General features: G+C 40.3%; 1 protein-coding gene across 1 annotated transcript; it reads left to right on the top strand.

Annotated features, from left to right (window-relative positions):
• Nucleotides 1–219: 219 nt before the first annotated feature.
• CAP1 (cyclase associated actin cytoskeleton regulatory protein 1) lies at nucleotides 220–25,682 on the top strand. The gene is made up of 13 exons (XM_051987770.1): nucleotides 220–329; nucleotides 11,960–12,081; nucleotides 12,577–12,680; nucleotides 13,772–13,849; nucleotides 18,904–19,047; nucleotides 19,126–19,211; nucleotides 21,055–21,160; nucleotides 21,456–21,633; nucleotides 22,336–22,520; nucleotides 22,950–23,073; nucleotides 23,192–23,274; nucleotides 23,653–23,796; nucleotides 24,410–25,682. The coding sequence occupies exons 2-13, from the start codon at nucleotides 11,970–11,972 to the stop codon at nucleotides 24,491–24,493; spliced, it is 1,428 nt and encodes a 475-aa protein (XP_051843730.1). The 5' UTR covers nucleotides 220–329; nucleotides 11,960–11,969; the 3' UTR covers nucleotides 24,494–25,682.
• Nucleotides 25,683–25,738: the final 56 nt, after the last annotated feature.

A 25,738-nucleotide genomic window follows, 5' to 3' on the forward strand; every position in this document is an offset into this window, starting at 1 on the left:
CTGGGGGCGGACCCCGATCAGATCCTCATCCACTCTCCCAAAGGGGGCGTGGAGTGTTTTGGCTCCGCCCGTTTATGTTACGTAGTCTCCTGGGGGCGGGGCTCAAACCTAGGGTTGAGTCGAGGTTTAATTGGCTCTGGAGAACTGGGCGGGTAGAGGAATGTGACAAGCTCCTCCCCTTGATAACGTACTTCCTATCACCGCCGCTGCCGCCGGCACCGCCCTGGAGAGGGTCCGGAAGTGGGTCGCGCGGAGCTTGCTGGGCGGTTCCTGCCGGAAGTGAAGGGCGGCTGAGCGCAGGCAGCAGCTGAGGCGGACGGAGGACGGAGGTGAGGCGGACGCGGGGCCAGGTTGGGGATGGTTTGGGTTGGGACTAGGATCCCTGAGAGACTGCGGTTCCTTCCAGCGATCGGGCTGTGCCCATCGGACTCTGTCGCTGGGCCGGGGTCTGTCAGGGCGGCCAGTGCTCTCTGAGGGGCGCTGGGGCTCTTGGCTCTCCTTCCCGGGCTCGGCCTGAAGGGACCAGAGTCTGCGCTTCCCTTTCCAAGCCCGAGCTTACGAGTCTGGGACTGTGGTGTGGCAGGTCCGGACTTTCCTTAGGGGTCCGGACCCAGTGACTGGAGTGTCCGGGCCGAGGTCTTTGAAGAGAGTTTGAGGAGACGGGGCTCCTCTATTAGTGGGGTTGAGGGAACCGAGCGCCCCTGAGGCCGAGGACCGAAGTGGAGATACTGGGGGACTAATCTTTCCCCCTCGTGGGTCTCAGGCTAAAAAGTTGGGGGCTGGGTTCGGGTCCTTGGGGCGGGGTCTCCGAGGAGGGCAGGAGCTAGAGACTTGAGTTACCCCCACCCCAAGTGTTGCATAGGGGGCAGGGCACGGCACCATGAGCCCTGGGCTGAACTGATCCCCATTGGTCTCTCTCCACTTCCCGGTCTTCCCTGGGCGCCTAATTTGTGTTTGTGTTGGTTCCTTTTCCTCTTGCTGGGAGCCTTGAAGCCTGGGCAGAGTATAATCCCAACCCCGAGGCAGTGGAGAAAAACCACGGGAAACTGCCTTCTGGCTAAAGGCTGCGGGACTCCCTGCCGGGAGCAGCATTTTCCCTTTTCTCTGTGAGGACTGGATGCTTCTGCTTTTATTCATGTTTGTTTAAAAAGGGGGGATGGGGAGGTGGGATGGGAGGAAAGGCCGGAGACTTGTAGGCAAATAGTTAGCCTATTTCTTTTGTTTGGCCAACTTTTTGAACCCTGGGAACCACCCACTCTTTGGAGTTGAGAGACTTGGCAACTTTCTAAGCAAGATGTGTTCGTTGGGGGGGATCAGAGGAGAGAGTTAAATAAATAAATATTAAGCTAACATATATTATGCCCCCTTCTGTGCTGAGTGCAAGTTACAAGTATAAGGGCCAAGTATAAGATAGATAGGACACAGACCCAACTCTCAAAAAACTTTGACAAGGAACATCTCTAGTATATTTCAGATTTTCAGAGTGCCCATTTATCTGTGCACAAGTCAACTCTGCAGACGTTAAGTGCTTACTATATGCAAAAAACTGGTGATATAAAGAGAAAAATGAAGTAGTTACTGCTCTCAAAGAACTTAAAACCTATAGGAGGCAATAATACAATTTGTACCCTGATAAGTAAACAAAAAGTATATACAAAGTAATTTCATGAGAGAGAAAGCTGGTCAAGAGGGAAGACTGTAGAAGGTTACATCTAAGAAAATTCCAAAAGGGATAGTAAAAAAAAAAAAAAAAAAAGGACTGTCTTCTATACAGGAAGGACCACTTGTGCAGTGGCGTGAAGTCTGAAGATGTAATATTGAGTATAGTATCAGATACTCTCAAGTGCACTATTATACTTGCAGGCCTTTTAATCTCTGTGGCATCCTTGACTTTTTACTCTCACTTACCTCACATATCTAATTTCTTGCCCAATCTCATTGCTACCATTACAACATTTCATATGAATCCGGGCTCTCTTTCACCTGGACAATTGCAGTTTCTTCTGTTGATCTCCCCGCCTTTCTTCCCTGTAATGTTCTCTTCTCTCAAATATAACGTTCTCTGGGAGCAGATGACTTAGCACCTTGTTTCAAGTTCTGGCCCATAACACTTCCCAATTTCTATTTCATTACAATCAGTCTTCCACTCAGCTGCCAAATTGATCAATCTGAAGGACAGGCCCTGATCATGTCATTCCCCTACTCAATAGACTCCAGTGGCTCCCTATTACCTGCAGAATCAAACATACAATTGTCTTGGCATTTAAAGCTATTTATAATCTGCCCCCTTCCTGTCTTTCAGTTTTATATTTTGCTCCTTTCTACACACCCACTCTGTTGTCTGACTCTTCTCAAACTGTACTTTCTCTTCCTTGCACAGTATATTCTCCTATCACTTGCCTTAGCATCGACTGTTCTTCCATTAGACTTGTACCTTTCAAGATTCAGTCCTACTTCTTGCAAGAGGCTCTTCTGGTATTCCTCTATTTTATATGAACCTAGTTAGTTTTGATGCAAGCTCCTTAAAGTCAAGAACTGTCCATCATACCAGGCCTATGGGAAGCAATTCATAACTGCTTGTTGATGGACTAGTAGACCAGTGTCACTGGAATGGAAAGCAATGTGAAATAAGAAAAGTGAGAGCCAGATTTCAGCATGCTTGTGTATGAACACTGCATAAAGCCCTTATATCAGTTTGGACATTTGGGATAGCCTTTCCAGATGGTTAGTGCAATGGACCTATAGTTCAACAGGAGGAGGAGAGGGCTTTATTGGGGGTCCAATAAATAGCTCTTTTACAGATCCCAGGCTACTCAAGAAGGCAAAGCCTCATCTGTTGTTTTTTTTTTTTTTTTTAACTTTATATGTTACTTCATGACACAGCAAGCATTTATTAAATGCCAACTGCATGCCAAGTATGGGGCCAAGAGCTGGCAGAATTCCTGAGGAATTTAAGAGTTCAGAGAGTTGTTGAGAGTACTGAGAGATCCAGTGACTTGAGCAGGGCCCCAGATAATACTTGGCAGAGTCAGAATTTACTCCCCCACCAGGTCCTTTCCCAGCATTTTTTCACCAACCCCAACATTTTTTCAATGCTAATTTTTCTGGTATTGTTCAGGGAATGGACAATGTATAATCCAAAAGGAATAATGTGATAAATATAAAGAATAAGTCCAGATAAAACACTACTATAAATTTAACTTGAATGGGGTGAGGGGAGGGGGAAGAGAGACTTAGATGAGATGTGCAACAAACAAGTGATAAGTTGTTCTTTGCAAAATGTCCTGCCCTGATATATCCATTGCTACAGTGACTCGCCTTTCTGTCATGCTTTCAGTATTACACATACTATCCCAAGGACAGCTTTGTGAAGTCGACAGGACAATTTTTTTCATCTGTTTTTCTAATGAGATAATTATTTTAAATTTTTTTTTATTTTTCAAAATACATACAAAGATAGTTTTCAACATTCACCTTTGCAAAACCTTGTGTTTGTTCCAAGTTTTTCTTCTTCTCTTTAGATAGCAAGTAATTCAGTATAGATTAAAGATGTAAAATTCTTCTAAACTAATGAGAAAATTGAGGTTCGGATTATGACTTAACCAGAATCATGCCCCTGAGGTCCAAATGGGCACTGAAAACTCATGCTTTCTGATTCTGTTTTCTGACACTTGGGATCAGTGTCTTATTTATGACATTCTGTTGCTCCCAAGATAGCAAATGCTATTTTGTTAGCAATCCCTAAAAAATTAATGTTTTCTAAACTTAGTATAGCCTCATTAGGATAAATGATTAATATGAGCTGCCATTAAATTATTCTCACTCCACCCCATTTCTTGCCAGAAATTCCATAACTGGCAAACGTTGAATGTAGGTGGCTCTCCTACCATTGAGTGACTCTGTACAAATATGAAATAGCACCTTCTGTTGTTAATATCTGAGATAAATACATCTGAGCACACTTTGAAAAGTGTGGTATGTAGTATAAAAGTATAATTTCTAATTTGAGGAATAAAGCCTTCATTTTGCACCTTGCTTGTTTTAAGTGTCTTCCTTTAAACTACATCTTATTCTGTAGTTTTAACCATGAGATGAGCTTGTTAAAAAAAAAAAAGAAAAAAACACTTAACTGATTTCAATTTGAGAGAGAGTGTGTATAAATTGAGAGGTGTAAAGCAGAGTCCTGAATCATGAAACCTTATCTTTGACTTAATGCTACATATTCACAGTCTGTCACCAAGTACTTATTAGTTTTTGGGGTTTTTTTTTAATCCCTTTTTCTTCTACTAACACTATTTTAGTTCAGGCTCCTCCTAGCTTAATGCCTAGGTTACTGGCCTCTGTAACTCCAGTTTCTATTTCTGCTGCCAAACTATTCTTTTTTCTATTTATTATTCTACTCAAAACAATATAATAGTTTTAACTAGTCTAATCTACTTGGCTTTATTTTTTAAGTTTTTTCTATCACGGCTCCCACATAATCTTCCCCAATCAAGTTCTTACTGCCTCCTGACTAAATCATATTTCTTCCATTCCTGTCTTTGCCTATGTTCTATTCTCCCAGGAAAGCCCTCCTTTTTTTCTTTCTGCTCCTGTAAGCACATCCCCTCATAAAAACTCAGTACATGTCTTATTTTCTCCTACAAATTGCCTGGGACAGAGGTAACTAAAATTAGGGTTTTCCCTATTCTTAATTTCCCTCCAATAATACTTAATTTTTGCCACAAATTCTGCCAGCTATAGTATTTCTTGTTCTTCCATGGTTGATGCATGTAAAATCCAATATTCTCAACAGTGTTTGCTCCCTCTTTGAAGGAATAGGCTTCTTTTTTTGACACCCTAGTAGTATCTGTCATGGTCCTAGATGTATGTGATAGGTGCTTTATTAAGATTTGCTGAAGTTTAATGAAAAGTTAGGCAACAGTGAAAATGAATTGAGCTGCCTTTGCTTGAATTACTCATTTGGATGTAAGGTGGAGAGGAGAAGTATTATATCTGATTTCACCTTCTAATTATGATATATGAGGGACAAAGGGACAAGTAGTTGGAGTAAGGTGTGTGGGCTATAAAAGAATTTTATTTCTTGGCTTGATGACAATTCACTTTATATCGAGAGGTTAAAGGTGTTTAGAGAAAATAATTTTTATTGGGAGTCCTGGAAACAAGGAGTATTAAAGACCTTGTATACTAGCCTGAGCCTGGTTAGTACCCCTTTAAGGACTAAGTTCCTTCCTGTTTGAAAAGTTTCTGATGCAACTTTATGATCCCCAAAAGTCAGAAAAGTGACTCAGCAGTTTGGCTTAAGTTTTAATTAGCTTTTGGGGAACGGTCCAGGCAGTGTTTCTGATTTGAATTTTCTGAAGTGTAGTAGCCACTCCTAACCTACTACCATTTCTTTTTTTCTTTTTTTTTTTTCCTGAGGCAATTGGGGTTGTGAGTTGCCTAGGGTCACACAGCTAGGAAGTATTACATGTCTGAGACCAGATTTGAACTCAGGTGCTCTTGAATTCAGGGATGGTGCTCTATCTACTGTGCCACCTGGCTACCCTCTACCATTTCTTTAAGCATCAAAAAGTCTCCCATCAAGGAGAATTTGGATTTTCTTTGTTTGATTCTTTGACTTGCTCACACTCCTTGAGGGATAGGGTCAAATTCTTTTGCTATTGGAGAGCAGAAACTTAATATTTTTACAAATAGAGGCTTTTTTTTTTAATCTGATAGGAAATGAATATTGCAGACGGCAGAAAATTATACTTAGATGTTGAGATTTGGAAAAAACCTAAGGGGATCATCTAAGTCCAGACTTCTCATTTTGCATCTGTATGGAGAAATCACTTGCCCAAAGTGGAACAGGAAGTTAGTGTTAGAGTGGACTTCTGACTTCCAGGCCAGGACTACTTCCATTACATTACACTACTCCAGTGGTGGGGGATGGTGTAGATAAAACCCAATTGGATGGTAGATAAAACCAAAGAGTGTGTATGTTGAACTTGTTGTCTGTGTGTATTGCCTGTCTTTAGATTATGTGCAATTAGTGAATGGTGACTATTTTTGTTTTAAATTTTATATATCTGATAAACTGACTCGATACAGAATTCCATTGTCCCTCCATTAACACAAGTAGCATTCATCAAGAAGCTATTCCTTTTTGATTTACACCATGTCAACATAATTAATGAGTGCTCCAGAAACATTCCTCATCACAGTATAGCTTTGTTTGCTGAGCATAATCAGTCTTAGTCTCAGTGTCTTGGGGAGAGAGAGAGGAAAAAAAGTACTGAACTGAAAACCAGAAGAACGGGGTTCAGGTCATGCCTTTATCACTTACTGTGCTCTGAGTTATAGTACTTTTCTAAGTTTCGATTTATTTATCTATAAATGGGAGTAAGAGCAATTTCCCTCTCTACCTAATACAGACAGAACACCTTGCAACCATAAGCCATTATATAAATGAGATCTTTATTATTTTTAAAATAGATATACCTGAAATGTGTAATGGGGGAAGGGGAAAAGGGGTGCAAGCATTTGTGGTCTTTAAAGCCATTATTTTGAAGTCAGTCTAAGCGATTGCTTCCTCAGTAGAGTCTTCCAGAGCTCCTGGTAGGTTGGCAAGAAACAAATGCCTTTTCTTTAGGAAATGTGATTGAATTTGTGTATCAGACTGAAGAGTGGAATTGAAATTAGATGGGTTTTGGTCAGAGCTTTATATCACAGACTGGAGTCAGCTGGCTCAATCGGTTTACAGAGTGCCTCTTGAGCTTAAATTACTTCATTGGTTTAAGCTAACCAAGGATACAAAAATATAACTTAGTTTTATGCAGAAGGCAACAGAAGCTTTTTTTGCTGAAGGCTCACAGTATCATTCAAGAACACCCAATATTGGGCTTATTTATTGGATTCAAGGATATATATTATTCCATAAAATTTTTACTCTAGGGTAAGCTTTGTCGAGTCTGTTGTCTAAGGACCAGGCTAACTAAGTACAAAGAGATTTTTATTAGGTGATTACTTTCTTTGTTTTTTGGACATGACAAACTTAGGAAACTATTAAAATTGGAAGAGTTGTGATTTGCACAGAAGGAATTTGGTTGTGATTGGTGGAGGGAATTAACCTCACTGATGAAATTATATATCTTTTGAACTATTTACTTGTTCTACTTTTTTTTTGGAGACTTCTTTCTGTAAAAGGCTCTTTTTAAGGAGGGAATAAGACTTAGTCATTTGTATCAGATTGGATCCTTGCTATTCTTAAAAGATCATTTTCTTAAAAAAAAAAAAAACTTTTAAACTCAGGTGGTGGTGGCACAAGCAGTGAAATGTCACTGGTTTAATCACTGAAATCAAACCCTGTGGGAAAGACAGTAAGTAGTTCCTGTACTGTGCTGAGTTTACATGGTAACTTAACTAATGTAGAGTTTTGTCTATTATTGGTTAAACCTCAGATCTTAAAGAGTGGTTTGTCTGGCTTCTGCTCTCTAGCAGAAGTTCATGTCTCCTGTTAAATTGTTTGGTTTTTGACTTTGTGATATGTAAGAGTCTGGTTATGAAAATTCATGTGCTTTTGGAAATGAAAAAAATTGGTGCTAGGTAGTCTAGTGGTGGCTAAAGAGTGGTATTCTGTCCTAGATTCAGAGTCTCCAAGGGGAACATTTGAAATAGCTGTCTAGTTATTGTAGAGTAGTTTATCCTGTAGGTTGTCCATCCTGACAACTATGAAACATGGTGGTTGTACCTTTGAAACACACAGAGGAATGTTTGAAAATATACTAAGCACAAATCTCCTGTGCCAGTAGTGATTCTTGCTTAATCACCCAGGGAGACAGACAGAACCTCAGAGGAGACTCCCAGGAGGAGACTAATGAACCCACAGAGGAAATTGACTTTGGCCTTGTCATAACAGTATTTTCGTTAACGCTCTGAGCCTTCCTTCCAAGCTCTTTGTCCACCCCCAACTTCTCTCCCAAACTCCATTTTGATAAATTGTTGTCAACCAAAACTCAAAATACCTGTGGTTGGTCTTTCTAAATTATCCCAAACCATCAACTCTCTCTAGACTCTATGTACAATTCAGAAAAAGGAGCAGACACAAATCTCTTTTATCACCCCATCCACCCTCACCTCCAACAGGGCTAAACTCAGGGTTTGTTTTAGTGAATATATGATCTTATTGATATTTGTTGCCTTTCCTCCCGATCCCCAGTTCTAAGCAACTCTTGTCCTTCCCATAGGGTTATAGATAGAGAGCTAAACAGGACTTGAAAGGCTATCTTACCCTATCTTATTTTACAAATCTAGGGAAGGAGGTTAGGAGTCAAGTAGGCAGTAAGCCTCAGGGATGAAGTTTGGACCCAAGTCCTCCACCTTCAGAATCAGAATTCAGAATTCAAAAATGTTCCAAACTGCTTGGAGCAACTAGCCCTTCTAGAATATAGTTATTCTGACTTGGGGTCTGGAGAGCTGTATGCTTATTTTGGGATACTAACCAGTCCCCCTTAAGAGCTGTTAGAAATTGCAACCAAAAACAGAAAGAAGATTTAAAGGGAGTGAAACTGATATAGAATTATAGCTTTTTGTTTTAATAATATTGGCCCCTTTGAAAAGACCATTATTTAGCTAGCTATCTTACAATTCAATTTAAAAAATATTTATCTTAAGGTCTTACTGTATGAGATGCTATACTCAGTGCTAGACATATTAAAAATGAAAAAATAACAATGTTCCTCCCCTTAAGGAGAGATTGCTATTTATGGAGGTTGCTATATATACACAAATCAGATGTACGGTAGATTCTGACAGAGATGGATGAAAATTCCAGAAGAAAATTGAAGAAATAATGATTACTTCTTAATTGGAGGGTCAAGAGAAAATGTCATAGAGGAGATGGCACCTGAATTGAATTATAACAGAAAACTTGAAGGAATGAGCTTCTGAGTGAAAGATGGTAATAGATTTGAAGTAAGGGAAATAAAGATGATATTAGCCTCCAATAGGGGGTTAAAATGTTACCAAGGATTTATTAATAGGTAAATTCAGTGGCCTTTTCCTTAGTTCACATTCTTGACTGAACTCTATTGCATTTTACCTTCCCTTGGATTTGTTAATTTCAGTTTACTGCTTCTGGCCTGTCTCATTGCTCCTTTTTAAAATTCCAAGCTTGACAAACATTAAACACAATTCATATTTTCATATGCATCCTTGAACAGAAAAGGAGGATTATATATGAAAATGCAAGTGTTTATTAGCCAGATTTTATTTTTAACTAGAAAATAAAACCAGCGTGTAATTTTCAAAGTTGTCTTGCTTGTTATTGATTCTTTCTGTTCTACATTTTGTTGCTTTCTAAGGAAAAAAAAATATCCTAATGATCCTTTTTTTCTTTTTCAGTACTATCTTTACATATGGTGGTGTGCTCGGTGTTATATAGAATTTAATATAATAATGTAATTGATCTTCTAGTCACACTTTTTCCAATTACTGTCTTTTTGTCTGGAATTATTTTTCTTTGTGTAATTTCCTAGACAGTAGTTGAGAACACAAGTTAGAATACAGTTTTTTAACTTCATTATGATGACATGTCATGTTGATGTGATAAATATTAGTTTTCATTTCTTTAGAGCTTTATGGTTTACAAAACATTTATTAATAATCACCTTGGAATATATGTGGTACCTTTCTTTTTGTCCCCATTTTACAGATAAGGAAACGGCATCTGAAAGAAAGAAAGTCTTGTAACTAATTGGTGTTGAGATGGATCTGGAAACCACCCCACCCCACCTCTTTTCACTGTACCCTGCTAATTAACTCTCTTAAGATGCTTCTACTTTACCGACTCCAAAATATCTCTTCCTGATTTTGAGTTTTGACTCCTTATCAGTGTGTTTTCTAGCTTGAAGCCATGGAAAGCATTAGTGTTGTGGAAATTAAGGCAACTCGAATTGGAGCTGGGAATGTTGTATGTGTTAAGGAAAAGGTTGTAGAGGAAACCCTCCTGGAGCCAATTGTTGCTTTCATTTTTTGATTCAGACAGGAAAACCTTAGTTCACTCTCCTGGCTTCCAAACATCAGACATCTAAAATCTTATATCAGTAACTAGACAGAAGTTAGCTTTAAGTGCTAGTTTAAGTGCTTCTTTTTTTAAAGTTTGATTTTAGCTAGATAGAAGAACTATAGCTTATTTGGCTATTCAAGTTTACAACAAAATGAATTATGGGGAAAGGGAACTAAAATGAAACCAAACAGTTCTGAAGAGAAACTGTCTTGCTCATCTAAATTGGGTAAGTACACTCCAGCAGACAGACCTGTATACCATTTAGAACATTGGCACTTGTATGTCTCTAGAGAGGAGAAAATGGCATGCTTTTTCCTATGACTTCAGCAGTTATCTTTGAGCTGACTAATGCTGGCCTTGGCTTGATTCTTCCATCTGCTGAAGCCACACATTTCTATAGCAAACACTTGGGGGAGAGTATCTGGGAAGGAAAGTTTATTGGATATTAATAATCTTTTCCCAGAGATCCATAGGATGTGGTGGATTATGGTCTTTGAAAAACTATAGATGTTTAGGGCTTGGAGGAACCCTAGAAATCATTGCTAATACCTTTAATTATTATAAATGAAATGAAGACCTTTTAAGAGAAGGGGAATTAGTGAAGGTCATAGTCACAATGTGGAGCCTATACAAAAACTGAGGTCGCTAGACTCCAGGCTTGGGCTGTTTCTACCTTGTATAGGTCTCTAAAGCAGGTAATTAAGGCAAATGTGTATCCAAAGATCCAAAGAATCTTAGGCCCGTGATCTCTTTCTTATTTTCAAGTTGGGAAAACAGTCCTGGGATACTTTAAGTGACTCACCCAACTTACACATAGTTAAAGTAGAGAGAACACTGCATTTTGTCAGAGAATCTAGGTTAAAACCTGTTTCTTCTACTTGTTTGATTTTTTTTAACACGTCAATCTCAAACTAGATTGGACTAGAAGGGGGATCAAGGTAACTCTTGAATTCAGATGTTAGTATCACATTTGCAGAAGTCATTAATGTAGGTGAGAGTGTATCTGGTTCTCTCTGCTTGCATTTCTATTCAAAGTATGGGTTTGGAGAGTAGTGTTGGTTTTCTAATCAGAGGGAGATGGAAGGATTATTTGGTTTTTGTTTCTAATTTTCTCCTCTATCTTAAACAATTTTGCCAAACCCAACTTCTTTTTGTATATTAGTGAGCAACTGGAGATCTGTGCTTGGTACCTAAAGAAAAATGAACAAGGACCGTTTTTGTTTTCTTTGCTCTTTTTTGACCAGCTCCTTATCTTTCGTTTTGGCAATACAAATGTGCCAAGTCAACTGTCCTCGTATTCTAGATGTTGTCATTCTTTGGATGAATCTCATTTGATGTGGGAGTCTCAAGCAATAGTTGAGATCACTCAGCTTCATCTCTCGACCTAGTTAAATCATGAATGAAATGGAGACTCTGTAGTGGAGCAAGATGATAAGTGGACAGCAGATGAGATTGACTGTTGGGAAAGTTGGGCTGTGGTCTCAGCTCTCCCACTAACTTTTTGTGTCATCTTGAACAAATATTTAAACAAGATACTTTAGTGTCCTTTTCAGTTCTTTAAACTTACTGCCCTTTATTAGTTACACACTCCTGTACTTCAGCAGAGTGTTAGGTAATTGGATGGGGCAAATTCAGATATCTCCCTGCTTGTGAAATAGGTAAGAAAGATAAGAATTCACTTATTTCATATATATTTTTACCAAGTAGGTCTAGTCGGGGAATTAGTTCCTCATACAGCAAGCACTTGTGCAAAACTAGTTAGATTGGTTGATATCCAATTTTATTATCAAATGCTCCTCAGAATGGATATTTCTTTGCCATCCCGCCAGTTTAAAAAAAAAAAAAAAGTGATCTTTTAGTAGGTGGCGTCATATTTTCCAACAGTAGCTGACATCTGATCTGTCTTAGCAGGTGGTGAGCTATGGCTGATATGCAAAATCTGGTGGAAAGATTGGAGAAAGCAGTGGGCCGGCTGGAGGCGGTATCCCACTCCTCAGGCATGCATGGAGGGTGTGGAGACAGTTCTCCAAAAGGTAAGTGATCTTGGGACACAGTGAAGGTTTTTCTTGTTTCCGGAAAAAAAACCATTTTCTGAGCTTATTGATTTGAGTATCAAAAACTCCTGAAATTAGTTCATCTGACTCCTGAAATTGATGTTGCTTGTGTGAGTACATAAGTAGGGAGAGAGGAAACGACTTGTGTAGGAAAGCCTGTGGTTAAGCTATTTTAACAGCAGAACTTCCTGCTAGTGTAATGTTTCCTGTTTTTCCTTCAGTAAAATGGCTGCATTTTGTCAGATGAGTATTTATACTAGAATTCTCCTCCCATTTTGCCTCCTCCACCCCACATTTGCTCACCCCTCTCGTCACCAGCTTGCTGGCAATTCAACAGTTTCAGACAAACCCACACATGTTATAATTGCTGGGGAAGTGAATTTCCCATTTAAAGGGGGACTAGAACTATGTTTGGAAAAGTGATTTTTCTTTCTCTGGCTTGCCTTCTAACTCTTCTATGTGGTCTTTCTTTAGGAGGAGTAGCCCCATATGTGGAAGCTTTTGACTCTCTGCTTGCTGGCCCAGTAGCGGAATATCTAAAGATCAGCAGAGAAATTGGGGGAGATGTTCAAAAACATGTAAGGATGACTTGTTCTTTCTTTCTAATAAGAACTGATTGACTTTCTCCCCCAGATCCCATTTTCTTGAGTGTAAAAGTCATTTGCCCTTGTGTTTTTCTTGTTCCCAGCAGTCATATAATGAAAACCTGGGCTAGAATTTGGTCTTCTCCAGTGGCTCACTATGTGATGTTGGGCCAGTCACATAACTTTTCTTAGCTTCAACTTCCTCCTATAAATGAGGACATTATACTAGCTTTTCTCAAAGGTTTCTTCCTGCTGGCATTATACTGTGCTATAAGTAGCCTTGCTAGTGAGAGATGCATCACGTGTGTCTCAACACATTGTGTGGGTTTTTCCACAGATCAGACTTCACCAATGCATGAGATTCCACTTTGTCCATTTCTGTGCTAGGGAGCCAGTTACAGACCTGATCTTAATAAATTATATAACAAGAGGATTCATTATCATGTTTTGGAATCTACAGAGCTATATTTTCATATAAGTAATTATGTTCCTTAATTAATATGAGGTTTGTCCCTGGTGACATTGTAAAATAAGCAAAGACATCTCTTTTCTGAGGCTTTTCCTCCATACCTCTCTATCCCCCCTGCAGGAACCACCATGTTCCATCTCACTAGGAGAATGATCCGTGTTTATGACTTCCCCCTGTGTTGTTACTCTGTCCTAGCCAGCTTCTATTACCTGGAGTAATAAGCTGAGGGAAGGGGAAGGAATTAGCATTTATTAAGTGACTATTATGTGCCAGACACTGTGCTTAGGTCTTGACACATACTTGGATACTCAGAACAAACTGATGAGGTAGATGGCTGTTATGTCCAATTTCCAATTGAGGAAACTGAGGCAGAGAGGTTGAGACATGTCCAGGATCACACAACTATTAAATGCCAGAAACTAGATTTGAACTCTGGTTTTCCTGATTCTAGGCCCAAAGCACTTAATTATACCACCAGCCGTCTCTTACAAGTCTAGGAGAACTTGCAAAATGGACTCAGGCTAGAGACATAGAAGTCTGAGAGGTAGGGTGGTTCTCTCACCTAGCTCCATGGGCTATGGTGTGTTATAGACAACTGATTCTCTTCTTCCCTTAGGCTGAGATGGTCCACACAGGTCTGAAGATTGAACGCTCTCTTTTGGTGACAGCCTCTCAGTGCCAGCAGCCAGACGGGGTAAGTTCTACTTCCAATAGCTTCACTTGTAATGTGATTGTGTTGTGTAATTTCTTTTGAGTCTGGAGGAAAGTTGAAATGGCTGAGATGGGGATCTTACAAAGCCATGACAGTATCCTGAGATAGACACTGTCTCATGGCCACTAGCAGTAGACCCAGGTTTATTAACAGTAATGGGAATGTGCTGCTGAGTCTACTTAGGGGGTCTTGGTTCATTCACCTAGGCTACCTGGGGCTGGATTGGGTCTCATTGTTGATTCGACTATACTTTCTTGGCTAAGCCTCCTTCCTAGTTCCTAAGCTGGCTGGATCAGTGAAAGATTATGTGGCTTCTTAGTGTGCATAAGTTGGTCCTGCTGATGCCAAATGTCAGGCTACTCTTTGGCAATCTGAGGAGCATTCTCAAATAGGTTTTGGTGTCATTTAGTTATATCATGCAGCTGAAATGTAAAAGATTTCAAGTTAGAGAAATTATGTCTTAAAGTTAAAATGCTTTTTCTTCCTTTTCCTGGGGATGATATTCAGACAGTTCTTCTCAGAGAAAAGTCATTTTGATGAATCACAGCATCAAAAGTCTGACATTGGAACTCTTAGCTTACTTCACTGCACTAGCAAACATTCAATACATTTGACTCTTAATTTCTCTTCTGGATTTGTTTGGTTGAAGTGCCTTGTCTAAACATTGCCTTAGAGTCTGTATTTTCTGTAGCAAGTCAGGCAGCTGAGACCCTGGCACAAATCCATGGCTTCAGCTTGCTCTCCTGTGTGGAGTTGAGAGTTGGCTTCTGGGAGACACATAAGGATGGAAATATATTTCCTTAGAGCACAGAAACATGACCCACCCACCAGAGGAACTTAGCCAAGTTTTCTGCCTGATTGCCAAGGTCCATAGTTGGATTTGAATACCTGCTGTTTTGGGTCTTGTGTGGACAACACAATATCCAAGAGTTACTACATATTCTTTTCTTTCTTTCTTTTTTTTTTTTAAAGTAAGTTTTAGTTGATATCTTGCTTTTTATATTACCATAGTTTCCCCCAGTATCCCTCCCCTTTTGCTTCCTAGGGAGCCATCCCATGTAACATTTTTTTTAAAAAAGTAAAAATATGTGCAGTATTGGGTCTATTGCTCTGCAAAAAAGTAGGAGAGGATTGTTTTATTCATCTCTCTTCTTTCTAATCAGTCTTGTTCTTTATAATTTTTCCATGTTTACTTGAGATGATTGTGTTTTTGCTTTACATTCTTTTAGACATTGTTTTCTTTGCTTATTTCACTCTGCATCGGTTCATAATAGGCCTTTCCAGAGTTCTTTTTATTCATCAAATTCATAATTTTTTAAAACCAGTTATATTCTATTATATTCACATACCACAATTTGTTTAGCCATTCCCCAGTTGAAAGATATTTACTTTGTTTCTTTGCAGTCACAAAGAAGTGCTACTTTAAAATATTTTGGCATATAAGGGGACTCTATTCTTATTAATGGTTTCCTAAGGAGTGTAAACCCTACAGTAGAATCCCCGCTTAAGAAGATACGGGTATTTTAGTTACTTTATTTGCATAATTTCAAATTATTTTGCCAAATGATTGTACTAATTCAAAGCTCCACCAATAATGCATCAATCTACCTATTTTCTTACAATTTTTCCAACGTTGCCATCTTTTGTCATCCTTCCCAATTTGCAGGGTGTGAGATGAAACTTCAGAGTTGTTTTGATTTGCATTTCTTTCATAATTAGTGATTTGGAACATTCTTTCATGTGGTTAATATTTTACAATATTTTAAAGAATTGCTCATATGCTTGAACAACATATCTTTTTACTATTATAGCTTTTTATTTACAAGATATATGCATGAGTAATTTTTCAGTATTGACAATTGCAAAACCTTTTGTTGAACAACGTATCTTAGATGGCTTTTAGTCAAATGGGAGGTGAGAAGGTGAGGGAGAGGGGGTTAGTGTATACACACACATACAACCTTATCAGAGAAATGTGATACAAAATTTTTCCCCCATTCATCTGCTTCCATTCTTATCCTAGGTACATTAATTTTGTTTGTTCAGAAGTTTTTCAGTTTCATGTAATCAAAGTTGTCTGTTTTATCTTTTGTAATTTCCTCTATTCTTTGGTTAAGAACGCATCTCTGACCCATAGTTGTGAAAGGTTTGCTTTTCTTCTGGTTTTTTTATAGTATGATCTTTCAAAATATAGTCACATATCTAATTAGAGTGTACTAGAGATATGGTGTATGGTGTGGGCTAAGCCTAATCTTTACCTCACTGCTTTCCAGTTTTCCCAGTACTTTTTTTTTTTTTTCCTAAGTAATATTTATTTTCATGTTTATATACACTGGGTTATTGAGTTATTTTTTAGTCTTCCTTGTCAGTCTGTACCACTGATCTAATTCTCTCTCTCTCTCTCTTTTTAAAGCTATTATCAAGTAGTTTTGATGACTGCTGTTTTAAAATATAATTTAAAGTCTGACAGTCCAATTCCCTTTCATCCCTACTTTTTAAATAATTTATTATTTATTTTAGGTATTTTGTTTCTCCATATGAATTTTCTTATCATTTTATCAAAGTTTTATAAAATATCCCTTGGATAATTTGATTAGTATGGAATTAAAAGGGTAAATTAATTTCCATAGTATTGTCATTTTGTTATGTTGGTACAACCTAGCCATGAATACTGGCTAAAATTCCATTTATTTAAATTATTCTTTACTTTTTTAAGGAGCCCTTTGTAATTGAATTTGTACAAGTCTTTTTTGTTGTTTGATAGCTTGATCCCCAAATACTTAATGTATTTAGTAGTAACTTAGAATTTCTCTTTGTGCCTTTTGGATTTTGTTATTGTTCTCTAGAAATATAGTTGACTTTTGAGAATTTATTTTGTAGCCTGCAACTTTGCTGAAGTAATAAATTGTCTCAATTGGTATCTTTACAGATTTTCACTCTTTTCCAAGGAACTGTTCTCTCATCAGCACATCTCTTTGTTCATCTCAACACTGCTTACTTATCTAGAGCTGCTAGTGTTGTTTCTTAGGTGAAGCATAAGAGCAAATCAAGTTTTTTGTTTGGTTTGGTTTTTTTAATATCAGTGCAAAAATTTAATTTTAATTTTAATTTTCAAAATACATACAAAGATAGTTTTCAGCATTCGTGTTCCAAGTTTTTCTCCCTTCCTTCCACATTTATCATGCTGCACAAGAAAAATTAGATCAAAAGGGGGAGGGGAAATGAGAAAAAAAAAAAAAAGAAGAAGAAAAAAGCAAGCAACAACAAAAAAAGTGCAAATACTATGTTGGGATCCACATTCAGCCCCACAGTCTTCTTTCTGGATGACTCACTCCACCACAATTCCTTTGGAATTGATCTGATCATCTCATTATTGAAAAGAGCCAAGTTCAACACAGTTTGATCACATAATCTTATTATTGCTTTATACATTGTTCTCTTGGTTCTACTCACTTCATTAACATCTATTCATATGTCTCTCCAGGCCTTTCTGAAATCATTAAAATCATAAAACAATAATATTCCATAATATTCATATACCATAACTTATTCAGGCATTCCCCACCTGATGAACATCCACTCAGGTTTTAGTTCCTTGCCATTACAGAACATTTTTTCATGTGTGGGTCCTTTTCCTTTTTTTTTTTTTTTTTTTTTTTTGGCTGAGGCAGTTGGGGTTAAGTGACTTGCTCAGGGTCACACAGCTAGGAAGTATTAAGTGTCTGAGGCTAGATTTGAATTCAGGGCTGGTTCTATATCGAATCTAGCTGCCCCTTTTTCCCTTTTTTTATGATCTCTTTGGGATACAGGCTCAGTAGAGACATTGCTGGATCAAAGAGTTTGTCCAGAATGGTTGTATCTATTCACAATTCCACCAATAATTTATTAGTATGCAGATTAGTTTTATAATAAAGGGAAAAGAGGGAGGCAAGAAACAAGCATTTAATAGTATTTCCTTTAACAGGTCCGATACTAAACACAGAGGTTACAAAAACTTGTTACAAAACAAGTCACAGATCTTGCCTTCAGGGAGCTTACATTGAGGAACACAATACAATAGAGCTTACAATAGAGGAACACAAGTTTAAAAAAAAAAAAAAAAGAGCTAGAGTTGGGAGAGGAACATATATATCAGTAGCATGATCTGGAAATGGTGACCTGGTTTTGGCACCAATAAAGTGAAGGGATCTCCTTGTGTTGTGCAAGCAATAAGTGCTTAAAGGAGTTTTGGGAAAGGAATAATCAGAGTAGTCTGGGATTTCCTGAGAAAGGAGGTGCTGAACCAAGGCTGGAATAACTAAACAGTGTTTCCCAAATGCCAGGAGCCAGAGGGCAAGATTTGTGGTGGAATAGCAAGGCAGTAAATCCAGATTGTGAAGGCCTTAAAAAACAATTAAGAGTGTTTTATTCACTAAATATTTATTAAGCATTATGCTAGGCCCAGGGAGAGACAAAATAAAGATACAATCCTTGTCTTCGTTGACTTTATAATCTAGTAGGGTGAAAGAAAGATACAGATCCAGGACGATACTATATAATTTTACATGGAAACTTTTGAGACTTTCAAAACAAAGTACTATGTGAGATCCCAGGGGAAGAGGTGGCTGCCAATAGGAGGGTTAGGGAAGGTTTCTATAGCTCTTGCTTTTTGTCTTTAAAGGCTGAGTAGGAATTCAGGGGGAAGGATGCTTGTTCCAATCTGACTCTTGGGTAGTATTATGTAAAAAAGTTAGTAATAGGAGATAAGACTAGAAAAAGGAAGGCTGTAGGAGACTTTTGGGTCCTAGGCACAAGAATTTGAATTTTATCCTGAGGATACCCGGAAGTCTTCGAATTGGTAGGTTGGTTGAGAGAGACATGATGAGCATGGGGTATTTAACAAGCTCTGCATGTTTTCACAGTTGAGGGTAGGAATGAGGAAGAGATAAGATGCAGGGAAACCTTATAATCATTTCTAAGTGTACTAAGCTTCAGAATCCACAATGTTTTATAGAAATCAGAGTCTGACTGTCTTCCAAATCTTTTCTCCCCTTCAGAATAAGCTCTCGTCTTTGTTGGCACCTATCTCTGAGCAGATCCAGGAGGTACAGAACTTTCGGGAGAAGAACCGAGGCAGCAAATTATTCAATCATCTATCAGCTGTCAGCGAGAGTATCCCTGCTTTGGGTTGGGTGGCCATGGTAAGCTGGTTGCATTTGGGAGCCCCTGGGAGGAGGTGGGCCAGAGGATCGGGTATCTAATTGCCTCTCTGTCTTTAGGCTCCAAAGCCTGGCCCTTATGTGAAGGAAATGAATGATGCTGCCATGTTCTATACAAACCGGGTACTCAAGGAGTTCAAAGATGTGTGAGTACCATCTTTTTGGCTTGCTGTCCCTATGGCAGTGTGTCCACGGTGTTGTCAGCATTTGCACAAATAATTGTATCTTGTACCTACTGCAAGTCTGTGCTTTTCATTCATGTGGTTGGGCCCCTTTCTCATGGGCACTTTACAATATGGCCAACATGTAAAACTTCTTGGGTAATGGTTTTTAGTGCATGGTAAAAATGAGTGGGCACTTTGTATTGATATACATTAGATACTTTAATCCTTCAACAGATTGATTTCTTTGGTGAGGGCATCCCTTTCGTGGACATAGAGTGCAGCCCTTCTGCAGCTCAGCAGATAGTTTTTAGGAATTGATGTGGCTGAAAACTTTTCATTGTACCGTTAGCCATCCTGCTGATGTACCTGCTACATGTACTTCTGTAAACTGTTTGCCCTATTACAAAAGCCTATTGAAGGAGGTAGAGATTATTGCCCTATTTCACAGATGAAAAAACTAAGAAGCACAGAAAAGTGCAATGACTTGCCCATGACCTTACAGCTAGTGAATGACAAGTGTGGATGCACCCAAAGTTCTGACTGCAGATTAAATTGGTTTTCTAAAACGTTACCCCAGATGTCTTCTTTTAAGAAGAATTAAAGGCAATATTTCTGTTTTTCTCCCTCTTCCTACTTTCTGTTGTTCCTACAGTATCCCCAGTTCTTCCCTTTTCCCCTGTCCCATCCTTCCCTTTAGGCTCATGGAGTTAGGAACCTTGCAGCAGCAGGTAGGGCTGATGAGGTGTTCTTTACTTCACCTTTCTTAGTCATTGGTTTCTTTGAGGACTTTTTAGCTGGAATGATGGTCTTGGGTTTGGCTTTTTTCAACCCAGAAGTCTGGCTGAATCAGCTAGTTAGATATCTAAAATTACCCAAAACTGATATTTCACTTCATTTTTTTCAGTTCTATGAATCTTTACCGAGTGCCTGCTGCTGTTTATGGCCCCTGTTAGATATTTTCTGGAGGCTAGTTGACAAGCTGGTGCTGCCTGATGCTGCCTTCTCTCTTGCCCTTCAGCCTCCCTTCAAAGGTCTACTAGCCCTGACTACTTAGTTCCCTTTTCTGGTTCTGGTTTGGAGTTGAGGGTAGCAGGTGTTTTAAGCAGGGGCTCCTTCCTCGCATAGCTTTTCTAAGCCTATCTCTCTGTTTTCCTATATTACTGAGCAGCATCTGTTGAGCTCTGGGAGATTGCAAAGCTAGATAGACCAGGACCCCTACTTTGAAGGAACTCACGATCTTCACAGCGGCAGGACATAACAACTCTTTAACATTCATTTTTTAAAAATTTTAATTCCAAATTCTTTTCCCTCTGACCTTTCCTCTGTTCATCCAGAAGGCAAGCAATGATACTCATTATATATGTGAAATCATGCAAAACAGTACATTTCCATATGTACTGTTTTTTTTTTTTTCTTTTTGAAAGATTTGTGATTATGTCAATGTGGATACTCCCACAACTAGTTCAGAGCACAAAACTGTGCCTATAGTAAGTGCTCATATATGTTTATTAAATAAAGGGGTTTCTAAGACCTGAAGTGACGGCAAAATCCATCCCTTTGTGACCAGTATTGTAGTTTCACTGGAAGGTGCATACCAAGCTTATACTCCCAAAGCACTTAGAACTTGCTAAATCCTGACAAAGCCTGCACTCTTTGGGTATTTTAGTAAGTCTTCATAGTATCAGGGAGAATCCCAAGATGGGAGTAAATGATGTGTATATTAGGCAACCAGACACTGAATTTAATGATTTACAGTCACTTTCTGGGTTTGCTGCATTTGAGGCCACTTGCGTAGCTGTGACTGCCCTTCCTTTTTTCTCTCTAGAGATAAGAAGCATGTGGACTGGGTAAAAGCTTACCTGAATATTTGGACTGAGTTGCAAACATACATTAAGGAGTACCACACCACTGGCCTAGCCTGGAGCAAAACGGTGAGTGTTTCCCTCTCTATCCCTACATCCAAAAAACAGACCAACTACCTTCTTAGATCATAGTGCCATCAGCAAGGCAGTGTACTGCCCAGAGGGACCCCATTGCTTGACCTAAGACCTAAAAAGTATAGACAGAAGAAAAAAAGGGGGGAAGAGGAATGGTGGTGGTGAGCCAGGAGAGGGAACAGAAAGGTTCCTGTGCTGGGATGTGGTGGGCATCCCCAGGACACAGAACAGTGACAAGATAGCTGATTGTCTTGCCCTTTGCTAACCGATCTCTTTTTTGCTCTCCTAGGGACCACCAACAAAGGAACTGAGTGGCGCGTCATCAGGCCTCTCAGCTGGATCAGCCCCTCCTCCCCCCCCACCTGGCCCTCCCCCTCCACCCATCCCCTCCAGCGCTGGCTGTGATGAGTCTGCCTCTCGGTCTGCACTGTTTGCTCAGATTAATCAGGGAGAGGGCATCACACATGGTGAGTGGTTAAGGAATGTAGCTTTGCCATCTGGTCAGCCTATCCTTCACTGCCACCCTAGCCATCCCCCTTACCCAGAATACATTTTTTCCTCACTTCTGCTTCTGAGCATTCTTACGGTCCTTCAAGGCTCAGCTCAGGCGCTGTTCTGCAAATGAAGCCATTCCTGATTCCCCACAACAACCTCTGTCCTTGTACCCAAAATTCTCTTGTATTTGATCTCTGGTGTGTCTCTCCTATTAGGGTATAAGCTTGAGAGTAAGGACCATTTCTTCAGGTCCCTAGAGCCTGAGATGCAGTCTCCACATAATGGGATGCCACTTAGCATTTAGGGAAGGTGGGCCAAAATTTGGACAGCAGGTGTGTGATGTATTCTGCACAGTCTGAAAGAGATATCTGGATTTGGAGCAAGATGAAGGAGACTTTTTTGGTTGCCCTTTGTGAAAAGACCACAATGACTAATGCTTAAATAAGGTGTGAAAATAGGCTCTTCCCCTAGAGAAACTGCCTGGTCCCAGACAAAACCACATTCTTAGAAGTCTAACTGGTGCCTTTCCTCAGAACCCACAGAGCCATCTCCAGAGAGGAACTTCTGATGTTCCCACTTAGGGCTCTCAGTTCTGTGATGGAACACAAGCATTGATCATGTTCATCCTGATCCATTTCATTGCTAACAAACTGAAATTTTCTTGGTCTTGGCAGCTCTGAAGCACGTATCAGATGACATGAAGACTCATAAAAACCCGGCCTTAAAGAGCCAGAGCGGCCCCGTGCGTAGTGGCCCCAAGCCTTTTACAGCTCCCAAGCCTGCTGGTGGTGCCGCTCCCAAACCAGTCGCCAAAAAGGAGCCCCCAGTGCTGGAGCTAGAGGGCAAGAAATGGAGAGTGGTGAGTCTCTGGAGCTGGGAATAAGGATGGGACTTGTAGGACTGAAAGTTAAGTACTTAAGGAGTTTCTTTTAATCAATTGTTGTTAGATTTTTTTTTTTTTTAACACATTTTATTGGTTTGACAAGGCTCTCTGGTGTTTGATGTGGGGAACAGAAAAATCAAATCTAATTCTTTCCCTAAAGAAGCTTATCATCTGGTTTTTAGCCAGAACATAGGACTGGCAGCAGCATGAGAGTACATGGAAGGGGAGTGTAAGGCTGCCTCATCCAAAGCCTTGATGCCCAGGAGGATTTTGGACTTTGAGAGCCATTGCAGACAGGTTAACCTGAGATTCTGCTCAGAGATCACTAGGTCCTCCTAGCAGCAGAAATGGTTTTTTTAGGAGACTCTAAAAAGGAAAATAATGGAAGTGTTCCATCTCTAACAGGAAAACCAGGAGAATGTTTCCAACCTAGTGATAAGTGACACGGAGCTGAAGCAAGTGGCTTACATATACAAGTGTGCGAGTTCTACGCTTCATATCAAGGGCAAAATCAATTCCATCACATTAGGTGAGTACAAGGGGTCCTTCCACATGGGGTTTCTGGGTACCACAGTGTATCAGAACCCAGTCTCAGGGTAGGAGACTTTGTGAGGTGTGCTAGTAACAACAGCCCCTTCTCTCTCTAGATAATTGTAAGAAGCTTGGCTTGGTGTTTGATGACGTCGTGGGTATTGTGGAGATCATAAACAGCAAAGACATTAAAGTTCAGGTAACCCAATCTCTTGGCTTCTTCTCTTGGTCCCAGAGGAACCCTGGAGACAGACATGGGAGCTCCACCACATGTTACTTTGCATTCTTTTCCTTGATGGCAAGTCAGATTCAGCAAGGGGCTGAAAGCTGATCACTTAGGTAGTAAGGGTAGAGGAGCAGGAGCCCCCTCAGATAACCTCTGAAAGTCCATTGTGGACCTGGATTAGACTAATGACCTCAAGATGTCAGACCTGGAACAGACCTTGGAGACCAATTAGTTTAGTTTGTTTTACAGTGGGGGGAACTGAGGACCAGAGAAGGGTGTGAATCTTGGCCCTGCCACTTAATATCTGGCCCCTGGTGCTGGACTTGAGTCTTCTGTTTCCTTTCTCTTCAGGTGATGGGTAAAGTGCCAACTATTTCCATCAATAAGACAGATGGCTGCCACATATACCTGAGCAAGAATTCTCTGGACTGTGAGATAGTCAGTGCCAAGTCTTCTGAGATGAATGTCCTCATTCCCACAGAAAGTGGTGACTTTGTAAGTGCCCTCCCCCTCGGAGTTTGTGGGAAGGGTGTCTTGGAGTAGCTAACTGAGGGCAAATCTTCACCAAGCAGCAAGTAACTTGGCATCACTTATGAATTGGGTCTGGATGTGCAATCCAGACTGGAGATTCTTCTTCTATGGCTCTCTGAAAGGGGGTATTGCAGGGAGCAGCCCACCTCTCTTCCCTCCTGTGTTAGCATCAGAACCTCAAGGAGCCAGCCTAGAGCTGGGCTGAGGCCAGTCCCTGGAGCACACTCAGTAGTATGGGGCATAACCTGGGCTTTGACAAGGGCAGCAAACAGACTGCCTGCAATCCTTTTTAAGGGTTATTCTTGTTTCACTTTATGTTACCAGCCCCAGTCCCTATTCCCCAGGATCCTTCCTGTAGGAACAGAAGCAGCCCAGGTCCAGAATCTGACTGTTTTCTTAGTGCCTTCTAAAATTAAAGGTTTTTCTCTCACCAGACTGGTAGAGAGGGAAACCAAGGTTCATAGACATCCAATAACTGCTCCAGCACCACAAAGTTTGAATCAGTGTCTCTTGTGTCGTTAGACCACACTGCTTATTCGAGTCGTTTTACTTAAAGTCTCTTTCACCTTATTCACAGAACGAGTTCCCTGTCCCTGAGCAGTTCAAGACGCTTTGGAATGGGCAGAAGTTGGTTACCACAGTGACCGAGATTGCTGGATAAGGAGAGTGCCACTGGGTCTTGTGCCCTCCCCCCTCCCAAACCATGGGATACACCTGCATTCAGACGATTCTCTTCCTAGATTTCCTCTACCTTTCTGCTCTTAAAGGCTTCTCTCTCCTTGGAGAAGTACAGCTACCTGCCTTCACTGAATATACCTCAAGCTGAGATGTGGGGTGGGGCAGCAGGTCAGTTGGGCATCTGCATGTGATCTGCAGGAAGGTGCGTCTTCTCCATGTCGGCTTGAACCACACCACCAATCCCTCCTTGGGGAACTTGAGACCCTTGCGGATGGGCTTCAGCTTTGGGAAGGGGGACACACATGGGTCCCTCTGGATGAATGGACCAGCTTATTCCTGCAGGGGTCAGGCTTTTTTGTAATGCTTTTCAGGAAGGTAGTGGAAGCTGATGTGTAACCCCAGCTAGATATTCTAACCAAACTAATTCACTGGCACCAAGTGATGTATGTTCCTGGGCCTGGTGACATGGCTGCCCCGGACCAAAGGCCGACACTTAGGCACACAGCATTCCAAGCCGAGTTGTTTCCCTGTTAGCATTCCTTTTATTCCACGTTTCTTCTCATTCTGTCCGTGCCATTGCCAGGAGGTTCCCTTGTACCAGCTGCCAGAAGAAGTCGGGGCTACAACAGACAGTCCACTCTACAGCGGTTAGGTGAAAGCTGGGCCCTCTTCATGCAAGCCTTTGGGGTGTTGGCCAAGCACCTCCCTTCAGAAAAGTTTTTTAAAAATCATTCCAAGGAATCTGGCATTCCTTCTTCCCCTCCACTAACTATTATGAATCTTGACAGGTGCCTGTCATCTATTCTCTTTCAAAATTGTCTTGGCTCATGTCACATTTCTTGGCGCCTGCCTTCTTGTCCCTAAACGGTTTGACTTTTTCTTGGCGGAAGCTTAAGGCTTTTGTTTCTATCCTGAACAGAAGCATGAAGCTTCCAAAATGGGCTGTTGCATGGGCTTGAACTTGGTTTCAGGCCTTGGATAGCTTTTCCTATGTATAAATGGTTTTTATTTTCCCTTTAGAATATTTACTAAAATATGCAATTTTTTTTTAAATTTTTGGCGGGGGAGGGGGGAACTGTCCTGTGACTTCTACCCATTCCTGAGGCTTGTGGGAATAAACCTTTATGTACTTAAAATTATACAGAAACTAGAATAAAGTTAATGCCAACTTGCTTGCTTGTTGGCTATGATCTGTGTTCGTTAGAAATAACAAACTGTTAAAAGACTG

Source organism: Antechinus flavipes, chromosome 3 (genome assembly GCF_016432865.1).
Source record: "Antechinus flavipes isolate AdamAnt ecotype Samford, QLD, Australia chromosome 3, AdamAnt_v2, whole genome shotgun sequence".
Classification (NCBI taxonomy): Eukaryota; Metazoa; Chordata; class Mammalia; order Dasyuromorphia; family Dasyuridae; genus Antechinus; species Antechinus flavipes.